The sequence below is a fragment of the Perca flavescens genome, chromosome 19 (genome assembly GCF_004354835.1).
Source record: "Perca flavescens isolate YP-PL-M2 chromosome 19, PFLA_1.0, whole genome shotgun sequence".
Lineage (NCBI taxonomy): Eukaryota > Metazoa > Chordata > Actinopteri > Perciformes > Percidae > Perca > Perca flavescens.
This window is the reverse complement of record NC_041349.1, coordinates 7,127,056-7,142,775: the sequence shown is the minus strand read 5'-3', so window position 1 is coordinate 7,142,775 and position 15,720 is coordinate 7,127,056. Positions and strand designations below refer to the sequence as shown.

At 41.6% G+C, this 15,720-nt stretch overlaps 1 protein-coding gene across 2 annotated transcripts; it reads right to left on the bottom strand.

Annotated features, from left to right (window-relative positions):
* Positions 1–2,654: 2,654 nt before the first annotated feature.
* Positions 2,655–13,677, bottom strand: LOC114545715 (zinc finger protein 37). 2 transcript variants are annotated; one of them, XM_028564174.1, is made up of 6 exons: positions 13,362–13,677; positions 12,517–12,646; positions 10,226–10,521; positions 7,176–7,420; positions 5,895–5,995; positions 2,655–5,335 (listed from the first exon to the last, which is right to left on the bottom strand). In XM_028564174.1, the coding sequence occupies exons 1-6, from the start codon at positions 13,570–13,572 to the stop codon at positions 4,027–4,029; spliced, it is 2,292 nt and encodes a 763-aa protein (XP_028419975.1). In that variant the 5' UTR covers positions 13,573–13,677; the 3' UTR covers positions 2,655–4,026. The 2 variants fall into 2 exon arrangements, with proteins under 2 accessions (XP_028419975.1, XP_028419976.1); XM_028564175.1 differs by having other exon boundaries at positions 2,655–5,332.
* Positions 13,678–15,720: the final 2,043 nt, after the last annotated feature.

Here is a 15,720-nt window from a genome sequence, read left to right as displayed (position 1 = left end):
GAACTGTGTGGAGCACTACCTGGCTGTTGTTCACCCCATCGTCTACATGAGACTTAGACAGACGGGTGGGGTCCGGATCAGAAACATCACCACTGGATGTGTTTGGTTACTGTGCTGTGGAATTCTGACTGTATCTTATGTTGCCAACGCTGAGGTCACCCAAATCTTTTTCTTCTGCATTAAGGTTTTCTTCCTTGCGGTCATCTCTTTCTGCAGCATTTGGGTTCTCTGTGCTCTTAAGCGCCCAGGTCCGGGGGAAGCGGGTGGGAACAGGGAGCGGGTTGACAAAACAAAGCAGAGGGCTTTTCACACCATAATTGCTATAATGGTAGTGTTGTTGTTTAAGTTTGGGGGGAATCTGATGGCGAATATGATATGGAACACAACAGGTTGGAGCCCCAACGGCACATGTGTGCTTGTTATGTCTATATTCTGGTTCGATTTGCCTAGCAGTTTGGTTTTACCTTTGCTGTTTCTACACCGGGAAGGGAAATTACCATGTTATAAATAAAAAAAACTGAATCAGGACGAGAGTATGATTACATGAGAGTATCGTATCGATTTCAAATTATAGAGTCAAGGTAGTGTAGGTTAGACCTACTCTATCTGTAACAGTGTCCTGTTAAGATGTTATATTATGAATGAAATTGTATTGAAAGATTTAAAAATAATTCTAATAATTGCTTTAGACATGGTAAATGTTGAATTTATATCTTGAACAAAAAGTCTGCTGTCAGGTATTCGTATGAGTCATATGGGGACCATTTAAAGTTTTAGTTGAAGGCTATAAGAGCCACAGGAAGATGTTAAGATGAATGTTTAAAACATAACGTAACATAACCATTATAGTCTACTAGAAATTTCTTCGACCTCGAAATGTTGTTTCCTTTGAACTTTTATGATTGAAATATCATCTACAGCCCTAGTGGATGAAATTAAGCTTGGTTGCTAAAAGTTGAATTTTGCGCAATTATAGTAATTAGCATAATAACCTCATTTAGGCGAAGACACCGCAGGTGAATAGGGAAAAAAATAATGAACTAATACATGACACAAACTTCCTTAGTTGATTACTGACGTTAAGACAAAAAAAGATGTATTGCAAGTTTTCTGAAATGCTATGTTCAAAAATGCAAATGAGGCATTCTCTTATTAAATATGAGCCAAACCAAACTACTGGATAACGATAAAACGATCAACGATAATGAGACAATCATTTCAAGAATATTATGGCAATCTAAAAGTTGCTGAGATGTTTCAGTCCGGACCACCCTGGATGGTTTCAATGGACAAGATTAAAACTCTATAGCCACGAGGCCAATTAAAACCTGAACTAATGTGTCATATTTGATACCATTGAATGTCGAAATCAAGCTAAATGTGTATTTTTAATAATATTACTTATCTGGAAAACAAAGCAGTCCCACCCTGCATTGACTATCAGACCGACTGAATATTAGATTGTCATGGACAACAAAATATTTACACTGTGATCTTATGAGAACATTTGGTGGGAAATATGATCCAAAACTGGAGTCACAGGTGTGATTAAAACTCAGCCATAACCACAAACACATAGAGACGCATGTGTGGTAGGTGTGCTGGGCTAAATTACAGGATTTGATTTGAATATACACCTCTTTGTTTATGAGTCATTTGAATCCTGTCAAATATTAATGGACTGATTAAATGAACCATAGTTCACAATTGCAACATTGTAAATACAGCTGTTGACTTTTATTTACAGTTTGGAAATTTATTTGAGTGTTTAGGAAAGTTTAAGATGTTTAAGATAAGGAACTTACATGTATGTGTGCACTGATCAGTAACGTAAGTATCTTACACTATAGTGTAGTACAAAGTCTTTGGTATAATGATATAGGACATCACTGTATTTAAATGAAGGAATACATAATATAATATGCTCGGTTTGTGTTTTCATTGTCTCATTGCTTGTTATAATTAACCTTAAAAGAAAGAATTATTAAATATGAATTACAAAAACAAATAGTCCTGCTCTCCAAACAACAGGTATAAAAGTGTGTCATCTGTATAAAAACGGACATTGCAGCACTGATTTGGATGAATGTTATTTAATATTTAAATAGTAAGGGACCAAGAATAGAGCCCAGCGGAACCCCATTACTAAATGCAAAAATGCATGATTCAGGACCATCAGCCACAACAGTTAGATAATAGATACCGAAAAATTGTAGTCTGTATAGTAGGATTCTACAATGATATCAAATGCTTCAGAGAGGTTTATAAAGAGAGCGGCAGAGTGTTATTGTGGTGTGACCATGACTGCTGTGACTGTAGTAAATCCAACGAGGAAAGAAAATTGTGTAATAGGCAAATATGTAAAGGCTTATATATATATTTGATGTATTGTAAATGTTTGATACTTGATACAATTTTGAATTTTAAACATGTTCCTCATAACAATGGTTAAAAAGTAGCCAGTTTGTTAGTCATAAATCTTCTGACACAGTTTCCTGTCTGTGACCAGGGGTGGAAAAGAAAAATGCAAAACAGAAGTAATGTTGTCTTTAGTCAAATTAGAACATAAACAGATTTTCTGTGTGCCTAACGCAAATGTGTGTCTATGGATAATGACATCAGAGTTCATATGAAGTTCATAAACTACTCAAAGATTGGAGAAGGTGCTGGGCACTGATTTTTATTGCAGGAGGGGAGGTTAATAAACCAGGTAATCCACATTATTGAAATGTTCTCTCTCATAAACTCAAAATTATTGTATAAAACACTGCCAATAAAGCATAAATCCCCCCTTTGTCAAGCTTGAACAAGTAAGTTCTTAAGAATGGCATCATGACTCATTCCGGACTCTAAAGCACCGCTGTGGTTAAGCACAGCCTCACAGTGCCGCTTGTATGGCCGTAGACTCACAGTCTCATTATTTACTACTTACATACTGTACATCATAACACTACAGTTTACCAGGTTTTAATTTCAGCATCTGACAGCCTCAAAACTGAGATTGTACGGATTGAAGATTTAATTTGAGCCATCTCGCACAGCGTGACATGCAATGAACTTTGCAAAGTGTACAGGAGCCTTTCTTTACATAACTTGAAGAATACATACATTTAATAGAAGAAAACAATAATTCAGGAGAAAAGATGGTGCTGTACCAGTCGATGCGAAATTTCTGGTACTTGTTTTTGTAGGTAACGCAGGTACCGGAGATGCAATTCTTCTGGACCTGACGGGGGCAGCTTATACACCTACAAGTGTTTTAGTCTGCTGCTAAATCATGAAGAAGAAGAACATCTACAGCACAGCAGAACCGGGGAGCTATGCAGTTTTGGCAATTTATTTAATGTTTTCTCGCTTTTTGTTCGCAGGTTTCTCTATAGAGCTCCACCTACAGCTTTGGAATAGATATTTGGCAACGTTGTCGTAAAAACTCGTTAGCAACTCTCCCATCTTCTCCCTTTGGTTATGTGCATTTGTTTAACATTATTAACATGTAACATTCTCCTTTTTTCCTACAATGGCCTTAGAGCACTGTCATAGCAGAAGCAACTTACGTTTGCATGTCTGACTCCTCGCTCGGTCAGTCTGCTGTTTCCTCTTTCTCTGTTCCTCTGACAATGCTTTCCTAGCTTTCGGCTTCTTTTTTGCATCGCTACCTTGGTTTTATAGCTAGCTGGTTCCTGGATGGGGGCGTGTAGCGACGGGTATGTGGTATGTGTAAGTTGCAAGGGTGGTTTTTCCGCTCACAGGCGCTAGGAGAGAAGCGAGAAACCAATTCAACCCGAATAAAAGTAATATAACCATTCCAATGACTCCAAAGCTGTTCAGTTAAGGTAAATTAAGCTAAAACAACTGCATAGTTCTCCTTTAATAGTGCATCATCTCCATGCACTCTTAACGGCTCAACCGATAACCAGCCCTTGTTTTTACCGTGGTAACGAATTGGGTATTGAGAATCATGGAATTTCACAGTTATTGTTGTTGACAACAAACTTTCTGGTATCGTGGCATCCCTTATTGTCAGTGTCACAGTGCAGCGTTGGCCACCAGGTGGCTCTTCATGTGTGTTTTCAGACAGTGGCTCTGAGTGAAAGCCTTGTCGCAGAGTTTACACTTGTATGGTCTCTCCCCGTTGTGGGTTCTCATGTGGACTTTCAAATATGCTTTACGAGCGCACGCTTTCCCACAAGTCACGCAAACAAACGGTTTGACGCCTGAGTGCACCGTCACATGGTTATCCAGGTTAACCTTGCGTTTGAAGGCCCAGCCACAGTCCGAGCAGCTGTACGGTGTCTCTCCGGTGTGGATCCGCATGTGAACCGTCAACGGTCCCTTGGTGCTGAAGCCCCTGCCGCATTCGCCGCAGTGGTAGGGCTTCTCGTTGGTGTGCATTCTCATGTGGATCTGCAGCTGCTTGCTCGTCATGAACATCTTGCAGCAAACGTCGCAGAGGTACGATCTCTCTCGGTCCGTGTGAATCTTCTCGTGTTGTCTCAGCGTCCCGGGAAGTTTGAACCGATCCCCGCAAACCCGACAGCTGTGAGGCCGCTCCCCAGAGTGCGTCAGCTTGTGGCGGGATAGAGACCTATAGTCGCTGAGGGATTTGCCGCACACGCCGCAGAGCTGCTTCTTTTTGTTGGTGTGAGTCACGGAGTGAGCTTTTAAGTGTTCCTTCTTAGCGAACACTTTGTGGCAAGTGTAACATTTGTGCGGCGTGCCCGCCTCGTGGAGTTTGCGGTGATTCTCCAGGGACAAACTCAAGGCGAAAACGTCATGGCAGACATCGCATTCGTACGGTCTCTCCCCCGAGTGGGCAGCCAGGTGCTCATCGAGGCCGAGGACACTGAGGAGAGACTCTCCGCAGTCGTCGGTTTTGTGGTAACTTTGAAGATGACCCTTCAACGACTCCGCGGACTCCGAAAGCTCTCCGCACACTCCGCAGACACTTCGCGCATCGTCGACGTGAGTCCAGGCATGTTTGACGAATGTGACTTCTAATTTGTGCTGAGCTCCGCAAACTTTGCAGTAGAAAACATCACCACTGTTCTCAGTCTTTGACTTACGTCTGGCCTTTTGTTTCTTTGTCATCTTCGGCCGCTGTTTAGAGTCACTTTCTTTCAGCTTTACGTGGCTTTTGTCTGGTTTCCAATCGTCGTCCCTGTCATTCGCTTCTTCTCTTTCACCGTCATCGCTGTCGTTCTCTTTACTTTCAGCTGGCTCTGATATCCCACGCTCCTCGTGATCAGCTTCCTCTGTTTCCATGTCTTGTTGTTGCGATGTTGAGCTGACGGACATGGCGTCTACTCCGCTGCCTTCGACCTCCTGAACAGGGCTGCTGGAGGGGTGGAGGGGGGGACCAAGAGCAAAAAATCAAGGGGATTAAAAAAGGGTGAGTTGTTTAAATTTATGTTGCGGTAGGTGATACAACACTGTACAGCCAAAAGTATGTGAACATCTTTTCTAGCGGTTACATTAGTCTCTTTTGTTGTGCTTAAAACCAAGCCTACATACACTACTGGTCAAACGTTTGGGGTCACTTATAAATTTCCATTCCAGACAGAATACCAGCTGAGATCAGTTGCATTGTTTTTTTACATTGTTTGTTTTTACTGTGTGCATGCATTGTGCAACATGCATTCAATATGCTAATTTTAGCTATATATCATATGCTGAAGTATATTTCTGGAGTGTTAAAGATTAAAAAATAACAAAAACCGTAGAGAACCGAAAACCGAGCATTATTCCACAGGAGACCAGGCGAACCAAAACGGTGGATATGCCCACGGTTTTGGGTCACATGTTCAGCTGTGATGTTCGGGTGTCCACGTACTTTCAGCCACTCGAGTGAAGGTTTCCCCTCTTCACCGCGACCGTTGACATTTCATTTGAGTTACCTCGTTTGTAGTCTGGTGTCATCACACGTCACCATGGCAGCGGTGGACGGAGAGTCTTTCGTTGGCGGAGGACCAATCTCTTCCTCGCCGGCCCGAGCTCCCTTTTGTATTTGGAAAAGGATTAAGAGGTCGGATGGCATTTGAATATAATTGATTAGTTTAAACCAATGGTTCTCAAGTTTGTTCAAGCCATGTACCCATGAGTGACCCTTCATATATTCTTAAAGTGCCCATATTATGAATAAAATCACTTTTTTCTGGGATTTGGGGTGTTATTTTGTGTCTCTGGTGCTTCCACACGCATACAAACTTTGAAAAAAATCGGTCCATGGTGTTCTGAGTGAGATACGGTTTCTGAATGTGTCCTGCCTTCAGCTTCCTGGTGAGCTGTTCAAAATCTGCACGGCTTTCTACATCACTAGCCGAAACGAGCTGGCTAACCGTAACCGTTAGCATGCTAGTGCTAGCATGCTACCTCGTTCTCAATTCTGGGTCAAGATGAAAACCCTTTGTTTTATTTACACTTTTGTGGCTATTTTGATGTTTTGAAGCTTGTTTTCCCAAGTTTTTTGTCACTTTTCCTGATGTCTCTGTCGATTTATTTGGAAGTGATTGTGTGACTATGTGTGTGTGTGTGTGTGTGTGTGTGTGTATGTGACTGTGTGTGTGTGTGTTTGTGCGTGTCTGTGTGTGCGCGCGGGTCTCTTTGTGTGTGTCTGTCGGTGTGTGTTGGTGTGGGTGTGTGTGTGTGTGTGTGACTGTGTTTTTTTTCCACACGTTTTTGAAGCATTTTTGTCACTTTTTTCAACCTTCTAGAATTTTTTTAATACCTTTATAATAAGGGCCTTTTTATGCCGGGATCAGACTTTTCACACACACTGATCTCAATAAGTGGCGTTATGTGTGGCACGCCAATTCGTATGCCGTTATTACCGTGTTATCAAGACGCGTACTCTGGACGAAGAATACTTTACGACGATATTTAGTGTAAAATTAATTATTTTTTTAGTATTTGAAAAAAATAAGCATTTTTGTCAACTTTTTTCAACCTAATATAATTTTTTTCAAATACTAAAAAAATAATTTATTTTACACTAAATATCGTCGTAAAGTCTTCTTCGTCCAGAGTACGCGTCTTGATAACACGCCAATAACGGCATACGAATTGGCGTGCCACACATAACGCCACTTCATGAGATCGGCCTGTGTGAAAAGTCGGATCCCGGCATTAAAAAGGTAAAAAAGGCCCAAAACTACCAGATTAATTTTGTGACAGCGTACCTTGAGTCTGATGTAGAGCGCTGACTTGCATCGCTTGCGGCCGATGTCTCGCTGGATCTCCTCGGCGGTCAGCGTCGGCGCCGCCAGCGGCACTAACCGCCGTCTCTCGTCGGATTTGAGGAGGTCAAACGGCGGCTGGTCGTCCCGGGACAGCTGGGGGAAGGAGGACCTCAGCAGGGCCAGAAAGTCGGCCTCCTGCTGGCCTCGGGGACACATCAGCCTCCGCATGGGACACCTCTTCAGAACTGACGGAGGAAAGAACGATAAATAGGAGTCCTGCAGAAGTAGCCTACTTTATGGCGTTTTTCCATGACACGGTACCTGCTCGACTCGCCTCTACTCTACTCACCTTTTTTGGTTTTCAGTTAGGATAAAAAGGTCCCTGGTACTGGCCAATAGGTACTTTATTTAGTATCACCTCCGTCGAGGTCCCCAGCGAGCTAAGGCGATACCAAAAGGTGACATGAAAACCTGCAGACTAGGGCTGTGCAATTAATCGAAATTTAATCGTGATTATGATTTCGGCTCCCGATGATCACAAAAACAGAATAATCGAGACAAACAATTATTTAGCTCATTACGTTTTGCAAGTTAACTCTTATTTTCTCTTTGTGTTCTGAATGAAAAAATTGAGTTTAAATAGGAAAAGTATTTTTAAGGCAAATTTCACAGTTGTATGTGTTTTTTTTTTTTTTTTACTGTTGATTTATTTAACTTTTTCCACTGTTTTTTAAGTACAATAATTGCAACATCTTTCCAGAAGTCAACGTGTAATCGTGTTAAATTATCGTGATTTCAATATTGACCGAAATAATTGTGATTATATTTTTTCCCCATAATCAAGCAGCCCTACTGCAGACTGCTGATTGGTCGGAGAGAATCGTCACTATGCTAGCAACAGACTGCCTCCAGCTTCTTTTGAAACAAGATTTGTCTTCTGGCTGCGGCAACAACAACACACGTTCCACGTGTGTGTGTGTGTGTGTGTGTGTGTGTGTGTGTGTGTGTGTGTGTGTGTGTGTGTGTGTGTGTGTGTCGCGTTCAGCTTCTATGACGACCAGCCACGCTCGCCTCTGGCATGAGGCGGTACTAAAAATCTGCAATGGAAAATTGAGGCACCGAGTCGAATCGAGCCGAGTAGAGTCGAGCAGGTACCATGTAATGAAAAAACGCCTTTAGATCAGCGGTTGCTTCAAGTTACACGGTGTGTGTGTGACTGTGTGTGTGTGTGTGTGTGTGTGTCAGACTGTGTCAAGTTACATGGCCTTCTTATTGAAGAAGCTATCAGAACTGACCCCGTCTAACCTAACTGATACTGAGTGATACCAACATATAGTAGTAGTAGTAGATAACTTTATTGTCCCCCTGGGGCAGTTGGGTTTGCGGCACGATCGCAAGGCACTTTATAACAAGATATCAGACATAATACAAACAAACAATTATTATGTCCGACACCGACAAACAAAACATGAAGAATATACATCACACACTACAATACACTACACACCCTCGGGTATGGTCAGACCAGCTGGAAGACTAGCTTATTCTGACTGATTTAAGGTTTTTATGGCTCGTGGTACGAAAGAAAATTAGTATCTGTTCTTGATCAGAAGGGGTAAGCAGAAACGACGCATAGATGGCAGTAGTTTAAAATGTGATGCCAGGGGGTGTGTGTGGTCACATACAATGTTATTAGCCTTTCTCACATGTCATGCCACATGTGACATTGCCCACGCTAATCAGCATGTGTTTTGAGCTCCATTTCCTCTGATAATCGTCCCATCTCTTGCTCTGACAGTTGCTATTTTTAAGACTTGAAAATGTGCATGCTGGTGCTGCAGCACCCCCTAGTGGCCAAGACGCAGCGCTGTGCACCCCCTGGTGAAAGGGACTGGAACAGTGTGACTTTCAGCTGTAGAAAGAATATAAAGACCTGAGCTGCTGTGCCGCGAGTCTTTTGTTTCTTCGGACAGCTGAATAGTCCGTTACCTCTCTTAACACCAAATTACAAATACAGCTATCTCTGTGGCAAAGCCTTTCATCCTATCTATTTTGGCAACATGTCCACATTTAACGCACACGCATGCATGCAAGCACGCACTCACATGCACGCACTCCGCATATACGCACACGCCAGATATGACTGTAAAGCTGTCTGAATACACACACACACACACACACACACACACACACACACACACACACACACACACACACACACACACACACACACGGATATGACTATATAGCTGTCTGAATACACACACACACAGAGACACACACACTCATACAGAAACTCACACAAACATGACTATATAGCTGTCTGAATAAGGGTAAGTCTCACTATCTTTGTGGGGACCCGTCATTGACATAATGCATTCCCTAGCCCCTTACCCTAACCTTAACCATCACAACTAAATGACTAACCTTAACCCTTACCCTGACCTTAACCATCACAACTAAATGCCTAACCTTAACCCTTACCCTCACCTTAACCATCACAACTAAATGCCTAACCTTAACCCTTACCCTAACCTTAACCATCACAACTAAATGCCTAACCTTAACCCTTACCCTAACCTTAACCACCACAACTAAATGCCTAACCTTAACCCTTACCCTAACCTTAACCATCACAACTAAATGCTAACCTTAACCCTTACCCTCACCTTAACCATCACAACTAAATGCTAACCTTAACCCTTAACCTCACCCTAACCATAACCTGACTATATCCCTAATCCTAAAACCAAGTCTTAACCCTCAAACAGCCCTTTAAACTCATGGGGACCAGCATTTTGGCCCCACAAAGCTGTCCGGACCCCACAAGTATACTGGATACCCAGTTTTTTGGACCCCATGAACGTAGTTAAACAAGAACACACACACAGGGACACACACACACACACACACACACACACACACACACACACACACACACACACACACACACACACACACACACACAAACTCCAGGCCACTTTACGCAGGCTACGCCGAAAGCTCTGCATGGAGCCTCCACAGAACCACCAATTACAGTCAGCACTTACCGATGTTTGAGACCACATCGGTCCGAGAGTCCTCCAGGATCCAGACCCTGAGGACCACGTTAGTCCGCGTGTTGCTGGTCTGACCCACGTTGGTCTGACCCACGTTGGTCTGAGTGGTGCTGGTCTGACCCACGTTGGTCTGACCCACGTTGGTCTGAGTGGTGCTGGTCTGACCCACGTTGGTCTGCGTGGTGCTGGTCTGACCCACGTTGGTCTGATCCACGTTGGTCTGCGTGGTGCTGGTCTGACCCCCGTCAGGGTTTCTCTTCTTACAGCGATGTCTAGGGCTGAAAGAGCTGCGAGAGGAAGATCGGCTGCAGCTTAATTAATTAATCTATTAATTAATGAATTCCTACTCTATGAGAACAAACATGTGTTACTGATGTTAAACATACAGAAAGGGTTAGGGTTCAACAATAAGGGGTTATATTTAATTCCCGATGACCACACACACACACACACACACACACACACACACACACACACACACACACACACATGCACACACACACACACACACACACACACACACGCATGCATACACACACACACACACACACACACACACACACTCACAGCTAATCTGTTTCGTTGAGTTCTTCAACAAAACAACAGTAAACCTAGAGATACACACTTATACACAAACTACACACTGTGTGTGTGTGTGTGTGTGTGTGTGTGAGACACTGTGTGTGTGTTTGTGCGTGCGCAGGTAAGACTGTGTGTGTGTGTGATTGTGTGTGTGTGTATGCGTGTGTGTGATTGTGTGTGTGTATGCACACGTGTGTCTGACTGTGTGTGTGTGTATGTCTGACTGTGTGTGTGTGTGTGTGTGTGTGTGTGTGTGTGTGTGCGTGCGTGCGTGCATGCGTGTGTGTGTCTCTGTGTGTGTGTGTGTGTTTTAGTTTTCTTTTCAACCCTTCTTGACGCTTTCAACATTCACTTTTTTCCCGACAAAAACTCTTTGTATAGGGGTAAAAACGTACTTTCGGGCGAGTAGAATTTTTCTTTTTCACTTGCCCGACCGGACAAAGAAAACCTGATTGTGGTCGAACGCTGCAAAAGGTTAGAAATACAAACACACTTCTTTCTATTTTTCTTGCTCAATGGTGCTTTAACCCTGCTACGTCGCCTTACAGGCAGCTAACCCTCACCTTAAAGGAACACGTCCACTTATTGGGACTTTGTCTTATTCACCGTAACCCCCAGAGTTAGACAAGTCCATACTGGGAAGAAAATCGATTTGATTTAAAAATCGAGTTGGTAGGTCAAATCGATTTTTTTTGATTTTTTTTTCAATCCAAATACAGTCCATTCATAATTTGGATGTTTAACAATCTTTGTTGCACACTGCACAGTGACTTTTCACGTAGAGAAAGGGTTTGCCTGTGCAATTTTGTTTATGTTGATGCACTTTAATTAAATACAATAAATATATATTTTTAAAATATATTTACAGTTCGGGGGGGAAATCGAATCGAATCATAAATCGAGTTTTTTATAAAAAGGGAAACAAATCGCCCAGCTCAAGTCCATACATACCCTTCTCATCTCCGTGCGTGCTGTAATGCTGTCTGATGGCTCCAGCGGCATCAGGCCAGCACAGAACATGCAGGTGACTGGTTCCAGTAATCCTACTGCTCCGAATAAGTGAGAAAATAACACCAACATGTTCCTATTTACATGTTGTGATTTGTAGAGTCACAGCGTGTACAAAAAACAACGTAACAGGAGACACAGACGTCTTCTAACCAGTAAACAAACCGGGAACTATATTCTCAGACAGGCTTGCTGCAAAGCAAATCATTCCGCCCAAGTACTGTATTCTTCCGCCTGAGAATATAGTTCCCGGTTTGTTTACGGTTAGAAGACGGCTGTGTCTCATGTTACGTTGTTTTTTGTACACGCTCTGACTCTACAAATCACAACATGTAAATGGGAACATGTTGGTGTTATTTTGTCACTTATTCGGAGCAGTAGGCTAGTTGGAACCAGTCACCTGCAGGATCTGTGCTGGGCTGATGCCGCTGGAGCCGTCAGACCGCCTTACAGCACGCACTGAGATGAGAAGGGTATGTATGGACTCGTCTTACTCTGGGGGTTACGGTGATACAAGTGGTACAAGATAAAGTCCCATTAAGTCGGCGTGTTCCTTTAACCATAACTATAACCATTGCCGCGCTGCCTGGAAGTCGACGCTGGGGGCTGAAAACACCAAACGCTATTTTTCTTTGTAGAAATACATGGGAATAAACAATGTTCAATGACAGTGGTTGTTTATATAGAGGAACCTTGATGGAGTTTGACTAGTTGAGTCTTGCAGGTTTCCTGGATGCTGAGGGGACTCATCCTCCTCCTCTTCTTCCTCCTCCTCTTCCTCCTCTTCCTCAACAGGGCCGAGACTCCTGCTGCTCTTCACACCTGGACAAAAGACAGAAACTCATTTCCATTTCACTTTTCTGGAAACATTGTGTGATTTGTATGGGGGGGGGGTTTATTTTTAAAGAATTACAACCAGAAGTGATATTGGTCAGGCTAGCTCACTGAAACTAACTTCTTCTCATTAAAATTAGAACCAGACACATTAATATCATTATTATTTTTTATGTCCTGCATGTTCTTCTTTAGCTCGATTAGGCTGTTAGATCCTGAACAGATAGCACGTACGCCAAACTCCCGTTACAAAATCTGCTATTCTAGCTTCTCTCAACAAAAATTAAAATATACATGTGAGAAACATATGATTCAATATCATTACAAACAGCACTTGTGTCCAACCGTAAATTCGGCATACACAAAGAAGCCAAACATTAAGAGGAAATAACCATACGTCTGCGGTGTAACTCGGGTTAATGTTCCCAATTTGCAATGCGAGTTTCGGCAAGCACATTAAGATCAATCTAACTTCAACAGTTAATTTAGGTGCTCGTGGGTAAGTTACAGTCATGCCGAATTAAAGAATACGTCGTTTTGATTAAAGAAATGTCTTAAGTTGTGTACCTTTACATATGTAGATTTGTTAACAACCAAGTAAATTTTAAATTGCAGGAAATCTAAATGGAATTCGGCATGTCCCTGTCTCATCATACGAGTTTGGGATTTACATTTTCAAGCCCAAAACACATGAATGACTAACCTGTTTTGTCGGGTGTGACCTGAGCCTGCAGAAGCTCCAGCTGGCTCCTCTGCCGGTCTATCTCCTCTCGGTAACCCGAAGCCTCCTCCTCGTAGCCGGCTACGATTCTGTCAACAACCGCTATGATCTCCCGGGTGGCCGCGGCGAGCCTCTCAGTCACAAATCCTCTCAGAATCTCTCCTTTAGACATTTTCCTCAAACACTCAACCATGTTTTTTGTATTCAAACGGTAACCACAGTTGACATATTTGATTTAGAGACGTATACGGGTCTGCATTGTTTACTATCTTGACCAGTTTCCGGTTTTGGTGCGTTCAGAAATCTCATCCGTCTAGAAATCAAGATTTTTTTTACCTTTCCTTGTCTTTTGATGAAATAATTAAAGAAATGAGGATCAAATGAAATAAGAAAATTAGAAATAAAAGTAAAAATGTTTTTAACACATGTCCTGTTATACATTTATTATTTATTTTCCCCCAATAAACATTTCCCTACCCCCCCTCCCTCAAAGTTAATGTGTAAAGTTCTTCCTCATTTTTTTGCCAAGCGTTGGAAGAAGTATTCAGATATTTTATTTAAGTAAAAGTATAAAAACTGTTGTCGTCCCGTGGACAACATCTATTATATCTATATCTATTTGACTACACTTCAAGTGTAAATAGTATACTAAAATGGAACAACTTTTTTTTAAACTTCAAGTGCACTAAAATACACTAATAATTTGATTACTGGCAAATTAGTATACTTACTTTTTAGTCTCTGAAGTTGAACTTAATTACATCTATTTTGAAGTATTACTTTTAAAAAGTACATATTAAATAATCTTTAAAGGAAGCACAACAAGTAGAAGCATACTTGTTTTATACTTCATGTACTTCATTCATATTTCTAATAAACTAAAGTATACTACTTTTTTACCTGGGATTAATCGACCCCGTATTTCTGAATACAAATATCTGAAGTAAAAGTTCTGTCAAAAACTATGTTGTTGCGTGTCATTGAGCATTTATAAGTGGGTACATGGAAATACTGGAGATTTCTTAGTGGGTATACCTGCGTATCACGTAGACTACACCGCTGAGCTAGAGGCCGCCCCTCTTATTTCTTTTTGACAAGATTGGTTTGAAAGAAAACCCAAATTTCTGATTTAGAAACTTTTTGAAAATGGGTCCAATTTGACCCCAAGCACAACAGGAGAGGGTTAATCGAACTCCACATGTCTTATGTCCCTTGGTGTGATTCTCATTTTCTAGTGTGGCCTTGGACACCAGGAAGTTGAGTTGGACACCAGTTTTATTGCAACATAACAGACAACAAACACCAGGGGGAGCCCCTGCACAGAGCAGCATGCTGTCATACTGTATTGTATTTTGATTTGATTTGATTTATTTAATTGTAAGAGAGTGCCTTACACATGATAAAAGGACATCAAATACAACCGAGGATAAAAACACAATAAAGTCCAAGAATTATTTCCATTGTGGTCCTCATTGTGGTATGCAGACATTTATCAACAACACAAACCTGCGTATTTACTCCAGCTGCTAGAATCATGTACATCAGTCCTTAAGCTCTGTTTGAAATCGATCCATATCACGGAAATAGTTCCCTCTGTAGCAGAGTGTGTGCGCCATTTTGTAGAGGTGTTCGAATTCCGACATTTTTGTCAGTTTTTCCGAAAATCTTTATCACTTTTTCCCACATTTTGTCAATTTTTCTGACATTTTTGATCACTTTTTTCCCACATTTTTGTCACTTTTTATGACATTTTGTCAGTTTTCTGACATTTTTGATCACTTTCTCCCACATTTTGTCAGTTTTTCCGACGTTTTTGTCACTTTGTATGACGTTTTTGTCACTTTTTATGACATTTTGTCAGTTTTCTGACATTTTTGATCACTTTTTCCCACATTTTGTCAGTTTTTCCGACGTTTTTGTCACTTTTTAGATCATACTGTATTGTATTTTGATTTGATTTATTTAATTGTAAGAGAGTGCCTTACACATGATAAAAGGACATCAAATACAACCGAGGATAAAAACACAATAAAGTCCAAGACTTATTTCCATTGTGGTCCTCATTGTGGTATACAGACATTTACAACACAAACCTGCGTATTTACTCCAGCTGCTAGAATCATGTACATCAGTCCTTAAGCTCTGTTTGAAACCGATCCATAACACGGAAATAGTTCCCTCTGTAGCAGAGTGTGTTCGCCATTTTGTAGAGGTGTTCGAATTCTCTCTCGCGGTAATTTTCATTCAATATATATATCAACATTTTTTCCAGCGTTTTTCAATGATTTTTTTCCCCCTGTGTATATTCAACATCACTAATCAATCCCTCCCGAAAAACGTG